General features: G+C 51.0%; 1 protein-coding gene across 1 annotated transcript in view; it reads right to left on the bottom strand.

The window, feature by feature from the left end:
* Limk1 (LIM domain kinase 1) overlaps positions 1–11,983 on the bottom strand; it is a 45,684-nt gene extending 33,701 nt beyond the window's left edge. Inside the window, exons 1-2 of the mRNA XM_045144349.1 lie at positions 11,833–11,983; positions 9,311–9,407 (exon numbers count right to left, since the gene is read on the bottom strand). Of these exons, the coding sequence (XP_045000284.1) occupies positions 9,311–9,407; positions 11,833–11,887 (152 nt within the window). The 5' untranslated portion in view covers positions 11,888–11,983. The remainder of the gene's footprint in view (positions 1–9,310; positions 9,408–11,832) is intronic.
* Between the last annotated feature and the right edge of the window lie 213 nt (positions 11,984–12,196).

Here is a 12,196-nt window from a genome sequence, read left to right as displayed (position 1 = left end):
CCAGCACTCGGGAGGCAGAGGTAGGAGGATCGCCATGAGTTTGAGGCCACCCTGAGACTACACAGTGAATTCCAGGTCAGCCTGAGCTACAGTGAGACCCTACCTCGAAAAGCAAACAAACAAAAAGATATATGATATGATTTGATGGGGCTGGGGAGATGGCTCAGTGTTTAAAGGCACTTGCTTGCAAAGCCTGCTGGCCTGGGTTCAACTCCCCAGTACTCACACATAAAGCCACATGCACAACATGGCACCTGTGTCTGGAGTTTGTTTGCAAGAGGCAAGAGACGTGGTCGGCCCTGGAAGCCCTCACTCTCATTAAGAAAGAAAAATATTTTAAAAGCATATGGTAAGTTATGGTTAATGTGACTAACGCAGAATGACTGAGTACCCCTTACCTCAAAAGCCTGAAGTGTTTCAGACCTGGCACGATTCTGAATGTTTGCACAGGCATAATGAGATCTCTTAGAAATGGAAACCAAGTCAAAACAGGACATCATTTATGTTTCTGATACACCTTACACTGAGCCTGAAGGTAATTTTGTGCAATTAAAAAAAAATTATTTATTTGCTGCCGGGCATGGTGGCACACCTTTAATCCCAGCACTCAGGAGACAGAGGTAGGAGGATGAGTTCAAGGCTACCCTGAGACTATACAGTGAATTCCAGGTCAGCCTGGGCTAGAGTTGAGACCCTACTTCAAAAAACCAAAAAAATAAAATAAAATAAAATAAAATAAAATAAAATAAAATAAAATAAAATAAAATAAAATAAAATAAAATAAAATAAAGTAAAAAAAATTATTTATTTGCAAGAGCATACCAGGGTCTCTAGACATTGCAAACAAATTCCAGATACGTGTACCAATTTGTGTATCTGGTTTTACATGGGTATTGGGGAATTGAAACCAGGTCATTAGACTTTACAAACAAGTGCCTTAACTGCTGAGCTATGCCTCCAGCGTCCTCCCTTTTTGTATTTTACTTCTCTCTCTCTCTCTCTCTCTCTCTCCATGTGTGTGTGTGAGAGAGAGAGGGGGGCAGAGGGGGGGAGGCAGATAGCAGCCCAGCCACTGTAAACAAGCTCCACAAGCACCACCTTGTGCATCTGGCTTATGTGGGTACTGGGGAATCAAACCTGTGTCCTTAGGCTTTACAGGAAAGTACTCTAACCAGTGAGCCATTTCTCCAGCCCCTTATTTTTATATTTATTTACAAGCAGAGAGAGAGGGAGATAAGAGAAAATGAATGGGCATTCTAGGGCCTCTATCCCCTGCAAACAAACTCCAGATGCTTGTGCCACTCTGTACATCTGGCTTTAAGTGGGCATTGGGGAATTGAGCCTGGGCCATCAGGTATTGCAAACAAGCACCTTTAACTGCTGAGCTATCTCTCCAGCCTTTACTTTTTTTTTTTTTTTCTTTACAGTGCGGCATTTTATTCCTTTTTTTGTTGTTTATTTTTATTTATTTGAGAGCGACACAGAGGGAAAGAGGCAGGGAGAGAGGGAGGGAGGCAGAATGGGTGCTCCAGGGCTTCGGCCACTGCGAACGAACTCCAGATGCGTGTGCCCCCTTGTGCATCTGGTTAACGTGGGTCCTGGGGAATGAGCCTCGAACCGGGGTCCTTAGGCTTCTCAGGCAAGCACTTAACCACTAAGCCACCTCTCTAGCCCTATGTCTGTTTTCTTTACACCCCTAGAACAAGAAGCCTAGGAGTCTCCCTCCTGTGTGTTTTCATCTTGCTTCCTCCTGGCCCATGATGCCAGCTGAGGTTGTTGGTACAGAAACCAAACTGACGGGATGGGAGCAAACTATTCTGCCGTTTATTTAGTATTTTATTTATTTGAGACACAGAAAGAGAGAGACACACACACACAGAGGCTGTACCAGAGCCTCCAGCCACTGCAAATGCACTCCAGATGCATGTGCCACCTTGTGCATCTGGCTTACGTGGGTCCTGGGGAATACAGGTCCTTAGGCTTCCCAGGCAAGTGGCTTTACCTCTGAGCCATCTCTCCAGCTCCTATTCTGCCAGTCTTCGAGTGTGTACATCAAATCTGGGGCTGATCACTTCCACGCCTGTTTAACCTGCAATCTTCCCAGCGCTGTGATCACTGATTTCAAACTCGCCAACGTGACCTTGCTTCACCACCGCACGTAGAAACCTGACAAGGACTTGGGAGCGGGCTTAGTAAGGACCTGGCATTTGCCTTTTTCAGCATTGTTGATGTGCACCATGATGGCAGTACAGAGAGATGGCAGAAAGAAAATTTTTTAAAAAAAAATTTTTATTCAGTGTTACTTATTTCTTAATTAGACACGGAGAGAGGAAGAGCCAGATAAGAGAGAAACAGAATGGGGGCTGGAGAGATGGCTTAGCCGTTAAGGTGCTTGCCTGAGAAGCCTGAGGATCCAGGTTTGATTCTCCAGGTCCCACACAAGCCAGATGCACATGGTGGCCCATGTGTTTGGCGTTTGTCTGCAGTGGCTACAGGCCTGACGTGCCCATTCTTACATATATACACTCTGCCTCTCCCTGTCTGTAATAAACAAATAAATGAAAATAAATCAGAGAAAAACAGAATGAGCATGACAGGGCATCCAGACACTGCAAACAAATTCCTGATGCATACACCACCTTGTGCATCTGGCTTACGTAGGTCCTGGGGAATTGAACCTGGGTCCTTAGGCTTTGTAAGCAAGAGCCTTAACTGCTAAGCCATCTCTCCAGAACCCGCCCCATCCATACACACACCTTTTCAAAATTCAAGGTAGGGTCCCTCTCTAGCCCAGGCTTACCTAGAACCCATTCTGTAGTCCCAGGCTGGCCTTGAACTAGCAGCATTTCTCCTACCTCTGCCACCTGAGTCCTGATATGCATATGCCATTATGACCACCTTCGAAAGTTACCTTTTTAAAATTTTTTTAAGTTTTATTTTCAAGCAGAGAAGTAAGAGACAGAGAGAATGGGCACACCAAAGTCTCTAGCCACTGCAAACAAACTCCAAATGCATGTACCATCTTGTGCATCTGGCTCTAAACTGGTACTGGGGAATTGAACTTAGGCCCTTAGGCATTGCAGACAAATGCCTTAACTGCTAAGCCATCTCTCCAGCCCCAACTTTTTTTTTAAAAAATGAATTTTGGCTTTATTTTTTAAATTTTATTTTTTTATTTGACAGAGGAAGAGGGGGAAAGAATGAGAGAATGGGCACGCCAGGACCTCCGGCCACTGCGGACGAACTCCAGATGCATGCGCCCTCTTCTGCTTCTGGCTAATGTGGGTCTGGGGGAATCGAACCTGGGTCCTTTGGCTTTGCAGGCGAGTGCCTTAACCGCTAAGCCATCCCTCTAGCCCAGCCCCAACCTTTTTATTTTTAGTTTTTTGAGCAGCTTGGATCAGGGATGTGCCAAAGGTACTTGCCAAATACCATCCCTCTGTATCGGAATCCACTTCCTTCAGTCACACCTAAGTCAAGCATATGACTCAGACCCCTGAACTACTGTGACAGTCTCTCCCTGCAGCCTGCTACCATCTGCCCAACGGGGATGGCGCCCTTCAACAAACAGCAACCCCCCCCCCCCCCCCCGTCTGCTGCCTCTCTATCGTCTTCAGATAGGCTAATCCTGGCATTCAAAGCCTGCCCTAGCTCCATCCCATCTTTGCCTATTAGCCACACCCCTCACCTCATGTTGCTCCTATCAGTAGTTGGTAAGGCTGCGTCCCCTTGTGTGGGTGGCTTCCTGTGTGTCAAGAACCCTCTAAGCCTTCCCAAGGTGTCCTTCTGAGCACCTAATTCGAATCACCTGCCTGTCTCCTGGTTGCACCAGCCAGAGTGAGCGCTGTGCGTTCCTATCACTCCCTGGCTGTGTGACTTTGGGCAAGAGAATGAATCTCTCTGTGTCCCAATTTTCCTGTGGGAAAATGGACATAATTCAGTATATGACTACACAAAGCAGTAACAACAAATGTTTGGGCTGGAGAGCTGGCTTAGCAGTTAAGGTGCTTGCCTGCAAAGCTCAAGGACCCAGGTTCGATTCCCTAGCACATGCAGTTTGTTTGCAGAGGCTAGAGGCCCTGGTGCGCCTATTCTCTCTCTCTCTCTCTCTTGCTCCTTCCATGCCTCTCTCTGTCGCAAATAAATAAGTAAATAAAGTAATTTTTAAAGGACAAATGCTTAGCTTCTGCTAAATGCTAGAAAGTACTGACTTATTTATTTTTGGTTTATCGAGGTAGGGTTTTGCTCTGGCCCCTAGGCTGAACTGGAATTCACTATGTAGTCTCAGGTTGGCCTCGAACCCACAGTGATACTCCTACCTCTGCCACCAAGTGCTGGGATTAAAGGTGTGTGCCACATGCCTGCCTGGCTCCACCTTCTTCTCTTAAAAAAAATTTATTTATTTATTATTTTGACAGAGAAAGAGAGAATGGGCACACCAGGGCCTCCAGCTGCAAATGAACTCCAGATGCGAGTGCCCCCTTATGCATCTGACTAACGTAGGTCCTGGGGAATCGAACCTGGGTCTTTTGGCTTTGCAGGCAAATGCCTTAACTGCTAAGCCATCCCTCCAGCCCCACCTTATTTTTTGAGATAGGGTCTCTCACTAAAACTGAAGCTCATAATTCATCTAGACTAGCTGGCCAGTGAGCTCCAGGGATCTTCCTGTCTCTCCTTGTGTAGCTCTGGGATTACAAGCTTATACTGCTATGCTTGGCTTTTAAATGGGTTTTGCAAATCCAAACTCAGGTCTTTGGGAGGCAAGCTCTTTACCCACTGAGCCATAACCGCCCCCCCCCAACCCTTTCTGTTTGTTTGAGACAAGGTCTCATGTCCCTTAGGCTGACCTTGAATAACCTTTGCACCTCCCTTCTCAGGAAGCTCCTAGTGGGTCACTGGACCACCGTCGTGTGTCCAGTATTCTCCTTTGTCCTTGGCCACAGCCCTGTCCCCTCGCTGCCCTTGCTTGTGTCTGGAGGTCAGGGCTGTCGTCAAGGCCTGTGCATCTCCGCAACCAGCTGGATCCCAGGGACGGTGGCTCATCTTTTTTGGGGCCCTGACTAACTGTCTCCCCCTTCCATTGGAGCAAGAGCGCTCAGGGAGGCTGGGGCACGCCGAGCTCCAGGAGGCCTCGGCATTACAGGCCAAGCCCCTCTCTCATACGGGCCCCCCATGACGAGCTTGGCAAGTCTCGGATAGAAAATATTCAGAAAAGGGGCTGGCAAGATGGCCCAGTGGAGAGGAAGGCTTGCTGCACCAGCATGAGGCTCTGAGTTTAATCCCCAGCATCCATGTAGAAAGCCAGGCATGGGCACGGATGTCTGCAAACCCGGCGCTGGGGTGGGGTGGGGGGGGCGGGGCATAGGCAGGACGCTAGCTGCGGTCTCCCTGGTAAGGCAGTCTGGCTGCAAAGTGAGTTCGGGTTCAGTGAAAAATGCTGTCATAAGGACATAAGCTTGGACAATGAGGAAGACACGTGATGGCCTGCTCTGACTTCCATATGCAGGCAATGTGAGACACACACATGTGCATACACACATACATGAAAAAAATATTCAGGGAAAAATAATTACATTTGAACATACAGACTTGTCACTGTTCCCTAAACAATACAATGTAGTTATTGACACAACAGCTACCTTGCATTAAGTATTAGAAGTCATCTAAAGAGGGTTGTTTTTTTTTTTTTTTCTGAGTGTGGTGGCACATACCTTCAATCCCAACCTGGGGAGGCAGAGGTAGAAGAATTGCTGTGCATTCAAGGCCAGCCTGGGACTACCTAGTGAATTCCAGGTCAGCCTGGGCTAGAGTGAGACCCTACCTTGAAAAACCAAAAAGAAGGCTGGAGAGATGGCTTAGCAGTTAACCACTTGCCTGTGAAGCCTAAGGACCCCGGTTCAAGGCTAGATTCCCCAAGACCCACATTAGCCAGATGTATGAGGGGGCGCATGCATCTGGAGTTCATTTGCAGTGGCTGGAGGCCCTGGCGCACCCATTCTCTTACTCTCTCTGCCTCTTTATCTCTCTGTCACTCTCAAATAAATAAATAAAAATGAACAAAAAGTTTTTTTTTTTTTTTTAAATAAAGTCTTAAAAGAAAACCAAAAAGAGTTTAAGGCCAACCTGGGCAACACAGCAAGTTCAAGGCCAGCCTAGGCTACACAGTAAGACCCTGTCTCAGAACAAAACCAAAGCAAAATAAAACAAAACGTATGTTGCAGGATGTGTGTAGGCAATATGCGAGTATTATGCCATTTTATAGAAAAGACGTGTGTGTGTGTGTGTGTGTGTGTGTGTGTGTGTGTGTGGTGTTTCTGGAACAATGCTCTGTGGTTATCAAGGGACCACTGCGCTGGCTCAGAAGTGGTTTATCTTCCACCCCCTCCTTAAAAATCCAGAAGGACAACCCAAAACGTCTTTTTTTAGGGATGGAGTGGGTTAGAGGTTAAGGCACTTGCCTGCAAAGCCTAAAGACCCAGGTTCGATTCTCCAGTACACACGTAAGGCCAGATGCACAAAGTGGTGCATGTGTCTGGAGTTCGTTTGCAGAGGCTAGAGGCCCTGGAGTGCCCCTTCTGTCTGTCTCTTTCTCTCAAATAATTAAAATCAAATTAAAAATGCCTTTTTTAGAGCTGTAGGCATGGTTCACTCAGCAAGAGAACTTGGCTAGGATCACCAGTGAGCCTTCTCCCCAGTCTCCTCCGCCTTACTCTTTGATTTCTTTTTTTCTTTTTTTTTTTTCAAGGAAAGGTTTCATTCTAGCCCAGGCTGACCTGGAATTCACTCTGTAGTCCCAGGCTGGACTCAAACTCACAGTGATTCTCCTCCCTCTGCCTAGAATTCCCATTGAGGGGCTGGGGGCATGGCTCAGTGGTAACTGCTGCTTAGATTCCCCCAGTGAGGGGCTGGGGGCGTGGCTCAGTGGTAGAGCTCCTGCCTAGAATCTCCCAGTGAGGGGCTGGAGGCATGGCTCAGTGGTAGAGCTCCTGCCTAGAATCCCCAGTGAGGGGTTGGGGTGGCTCAGTAGTAGAGCTCCTGCCTGGAATCCCCCAGTGAGAGGCTGGGGCGTGGCTCAGTGGTAGAGCTCCTGCCTAGAATCCCCCAGTGAGGGGCTGAGGGCGTGGCTCAGTGGTAGAGTTCCTGCCTAGAATCCCACATGAGGGGCTGAGGGTGTGGCTCAGTGGCAGAGCTCCTGCCTAGAATCCCCCAGTGAGGGGCTGGGGGTATGGCTCAGTGGTAGAGCTCCTGCCTAGAATCCCACATGAGGGGCTGAGGGTGTGGCTCAGTGGCAGAGCTCCTGCCTAGAATCCCCAGTGAGGGGCTGGGGCGTGGCTCAGTGGTGGAGCTCCTGCCTAGAATCCCCCAGTGAGGGGCTGGGGCCCTGGCTCAGTGATAGAGCTCCTGCCTAGAATCTCCCAGTGAGGGGCTGGGGGCGTGACTCAGTGGTAGCGCTCCTGCCTAGAATCCCCCAGTGAGGGGCTGGGTGCAGGGCTCAGTGGTAGAGCTCCTGCCTAGAATCCCCCAGTGAGGGGCTGGGGCCCTGGCTCAGTGATAGAGCTCCTGCCTAGAATCCCCCAGTGAGGGGCTGGGGGCATGACTCAGTGGTAGAGCTCCTGCCTAGAATCTCCCAGTGAGGGGCTGGGGGCGTGACTCAGTGGTAGAGCTCCTGCCTAGAATCTCTCAGTGAGGGGCTGGGGGCGTGACTCAGTGGTAGAGCTCCTGCCTAGAATCCCCAGTGAGAGGCTGGGGCGTGGCTCAGTGGTAGAGCTCCTGCCTAGAATCCCCCAGTGAGGGGCTGGGAGTGTGGCTTAGTGGTAGAGCACTGTGGTGGTTTGATTCAGGTGTCCCCCATAAACTTAGGTGTTCTGGATGCTAGGTTCCCAGCTGATGGATATTTGGGAATTAAATCCTCCTGGAGGAAGTGTATTGTTGGGGGCGGGCTTATGGGCCCTGTTCTTCAAAGTCTGCTTTAATCCCCCCTGGATTAACAAATTGGCACCCTACCTGATATCGTGGAGTATAAGAAATGCTGGAAAGAGGGTCATTGAGTTTGCAACACGGTCTTGTGTTTTGGAAATGGCCATGGGCAGTGTGAAGCGGGTTTGCTGGTTGCCTGCATAGAGACCCCATGGGGCCATGAGGATGAACTGTGGCTTGCAGTGGAGACCCAGTGGAGATGCCGGGACCATGAGATGGCTGCCGAGGAGCTGCCGGCCCCAATGAAGTTTCCCAGGACTGTGAGTAGCCTAGCTGGAGGGGCGGAATTGGAATGCCAGAGACTTGTTGCTGGTTAGAATTATTGGAATTGAAGATTTGTCACTGGTTAGAGTTGCTGGACTTGAAGCTACAGAGTTTGATGTTTGCCCTGGTTGTTTTAAATCTGGTATTGGTTGAATGTTCCTTTGCTATGCCCAATGCCATCTTTTGCAGTGTGAATATTTATTCTGTGTCATTATGGGTTTGAGGTTATATTTTGGTATATGGCTCAGTTAAAAGATCTTGAACTATGGGGATGTATGAACATCATTGAGATTGATAAAAACTATGGGGACTTTTAAAGTCAGACTGAAAGCATTGTATTTTACATCATGTATGGATATCAGTTTATGGGGGCCAGGGGCGGAATGTGGTGGTTTGATTCAGGTGTCCCCCATAAACTTAGGTGTTCTGAATGCTAGGTTCCCAGCTAATGGATATTTGGGAATCAAATCCTCCTGGAGGAAGGTATTGTTGGGGGCGGGCTTATGGACTTTATAGCCAGTTTCCCCATGCCAGTGTTTGGCACACTCTCCTGTTGCTGTGGTCCACCTTCTCTTGGCCAGGGGGTGATGTCCACCCTCTGCTTATGCCATCGTTTTCCCCTGCCATCGTGAAGCTTCCCCTCAAGCCTGTAAGCCAAAATAAATCTTTTTTCCCAGAAGCTACTCTTGTTGGGTGATTTCTACCAGCAATGTGAACCGGACTGCAACAAGCACCAACCTCGAATTCCCAGTGAAGGGCTGGAGGCGTGGCTCAGCAAGCCTATTTGCCTAGAATCCCCTAGTAAGAGGCTGAGGGTGTGGCTCTGTGGTAGAACAGCTGCCTAGAATCCCCTGCAGTGGTTAAGGGCATGGCTCAGTGGTAAAGTGCTTGCTTGGCAATTACAAAGCCCTGGGGTCAATCCTCAACATTAAAACACACTCCTTGCTTTACACACGGGGAAACTGAGGTCAACTACCGGCAGGTAACAAGCGTATGAAGCACCAGGAGGAGCATCCGAGTCTCTGACACGCCTTGCCGAGAGCACCCAACCCTGGCCAGCCCAGCTTACCTGAAACAGTCTGCATGCCAGTCAGCGTCCAGGGCCTGGAGGTACCGGCCGTCATAGATCCTCTGGCCGCAGCTTGCACACACGGGCAGCTCACTTCCTGCAGGGGTGGAAGCAGAGTAAGACACTGTTCTTTTTCTTTTCTTTTCTTTTTATTGTTTTTGAATTTTGAAAGAGAGCGGGCATCGGTGCACAAGGGCCTCCAGCCACTGTAATCTAACTCCAAACGCACGTGCCACCTTGTACACCAGTGTCATCTTTGTGGTTTTTTTTTTTTTTTTTTTTTGGTTTTTCGAGGTAGGGACTCACTCTGGCCCAGGCTGACCTGGAATTCACTATGGAGTCTCAGGGTGGCCTCGAACTCACGGCGATCCTCCTACCTCTGCCTCCCAAGTGCTGGGATCAAAGGCGCGCACCAGCACTAGTATCACCTTGTGTGTCTGCTTATGTGGGATCTGGAGAGTTGAACATAGGGTCTTAGGCTTCGCAGGCAAACGCCTTAACCTCTAAGCCATCTCTCCGACCCCATTCTTTTTTTTTTTTTCAATATTTTATTTACTTATTTATTTATTTATATGGGGGGGGGGGAGAGAGGAAAATAGAAAATGAGTACACCAGGGTCTCTAGTCACTGTAAATGAACTCAAGATGCAAGTGCCACTTTGTCCATCTGGCTTTATGTGGGTCCTGGGGAATCAAACCTGAGTCCATTGGCTTTGCAGGCAAGCCACTTAACCACTAAGCCATCTCTCTGGCCCAAGACATTATTGTTATGGGCGCAGTTTGCTGGTGTTCCAGCCTGTTCCGTAGACTGCCAGGCGACTTAGCATGCACACACAGCACCCAGGCTGAATGGTCACTGCGCCATCCGAGAGAAGCAAGAGAGAAGCAAGGATTGCTGGAGTGAGTTCTGCTAGACAATGGCAAAGTTACCAAGTCCCTCTGTGCCTCAGTCTCCCCTTCTGCAACCTCCCTTCAGGCAGTGTGTCTTTTGACTCAGTATCTGGCAAAGTAAATGGGGAGAAAGAAAGCAGAGAGAGTGACTCTTTTTCTTTTTTTTTTTTTTTTTTGAGGTAGGGTCTTGCTGTAGCCCCGGCTGACCTGGTGTTCACTATGTAGTCTCAGGATGGCCTTGAAGAGAGTGACATTCTTGTCACTGCCACTTTAGTCTCCTGCCTGGTCAGAAAGGTAGGGACTATGCAAGGCTGGGATGGACCACGCTGGGCGGCTAGGGGCAAGGTGGGTGCTGGCTTTAAGGGTACCTTAGTGAAAGGCTGGAACTGCATGAGCCAGGCTTTTTCACACCTCCTTAAGCCAGCTTCCAGCCATGCTTAGTCATCCCTGGGACCTGGCCACCCCTGGAGCTGGTGTGCCCTGCGAGATGTCCCAGGAGTGGGAACTGAGCCCCAGACAAGGCAAGACTTGCTTACACCACAGAGCCAGGCTTCAAAGCCTGGCCCTCCACGTACCCAAGAAACCTAAGATGATGTGACAAGGTTAAGGTGGGCTTATATATCTCATGCTGGTAATCATGGGCCTGTGGAGAGAGCGGAGGGGAGGGGAGGGCTGGTGAGATCAGCACCTGCTTTGGGCCCATGTAAGGACTTGGGGGGGAACCCAGGTGAGACCCCCCCAGACTCTGAAGCAGGCTGAGGGTGTCTCGGGGGTCTTTGGGTGCTAACAGCAGTGTAGCTTTAAGCCTGGGGTCCCCAGTGAAGGGGAAGAGACTAAAGTGGACACTGGGATGGGCATCCCAGCCAAGACAGATGATAAGCACCAGGTTTGGTGCAGAAAGAAGGGAGGGCCCAGAGGGGGGGGGTCCCCCTGCAGTATTTTGTTACTAGATCCCTGAACAACTATCTCTTAACTGTGCCCATCGTATCCCGGTGAGCGGTACCAGAAACCAGCTACCTTATCCTGAAATGCATAGACGGGGGAAACTGAGGCCCAGGGTTGCGTTAGCTCTTGGCTTGGTTCAAGGTCACAGAGCCCTGCAAAATGCGGGCTGGTGACTCAGACCCACGGCTGCGGCTAGAGTTTTCTCAGATGAGGCTGGACACTGGATAAAGGGTGGGAGGGTGGGGAAAGGGGCGGGGAAGGGGAGTGTGTGTGTGGGTGATGAGGCCCCGGGTTGGACAGAGGCTGAGGTAGCGGAGCCTGGGAATCCTTGGGGGCCCGAGTAGAGCCCAGCGGGGATGGAGCGGAGAGAGAGCGGGGATGGAGCGGAGAGAGAGGATGGCAAGGATGAGAAAGAGGGGTTCTCTTCACCCACGGGGGCGCAGTCCATCCCGAGGTGCGGGGACCGAGGGCCTCCCCAGGAAGGAGGAACCCGGGTGGAGAGGGTGACAGGGAGGGGCCCGCAGAAGGACGAGCGCGTCCCCAGGAGGCAGGGGCGCGGCCTCTCTGCAGCCAAGGGTCCCCACCGATGTCTGCAGCTCCCCTCCCCCGCCCGCCCGCCCGCGGCAGCGAGGTGTCCCGTCTCCATCCTCCAAGCCCGGTCGCCCCGCACCCCCGACCCCGGCGCACCTTCCTCTCCCATACGTTCTTCCCTCCAGGTGCAACAAAGTAGCGTCAACCTCATGCACTCGGCGGAGAACCGGAGCCGGGCGGCTGCAAGATTCTTGGCCGGGCCCGCAAGCTCACCCGCCGCCGGCCCGGCAAGGCTCCGGGAGGCGGGGAGCGCGGGCCGGGAGCCGAAGCGCTCGGAGCTCGCGGGACCGCTGCTGCCGCCGTCGCCGTCGCCGTCGCCCCCTCCACCGCCGCCACCGCCGCCACCGCCGCCGCGTCTGGTTTCTTGGGTCTGGGACGCCGGGCTCAGCGCCGCGGCGGCCTGGCGGAGGGGAGGGGAGCGGAGGGGAGCGCGCCCGGCGGGCGGAGCCTGCGAGCTGCG

Source organism: Jaculus jaculus, chromosome 2 (genome assembly GCF_020740685.1).
Source record: "Jaculus jaculus isolate mJacJac1 chromosome 2, mJacJac1.mat.Y.cur, whole genome shotgun sequence".
Classification (NCBI taxonomy): Eukaryota; Metazoa; Chordata; class Mammalia; order Rodentia; family Dipodidae; genus Jaculus; species Jaculus jaculus.
The sequence above is the reverse complement of the archived record's forward strand: the minus strand, read 5'-3'. Positions and strand labels throughout refer to the sequence as shown.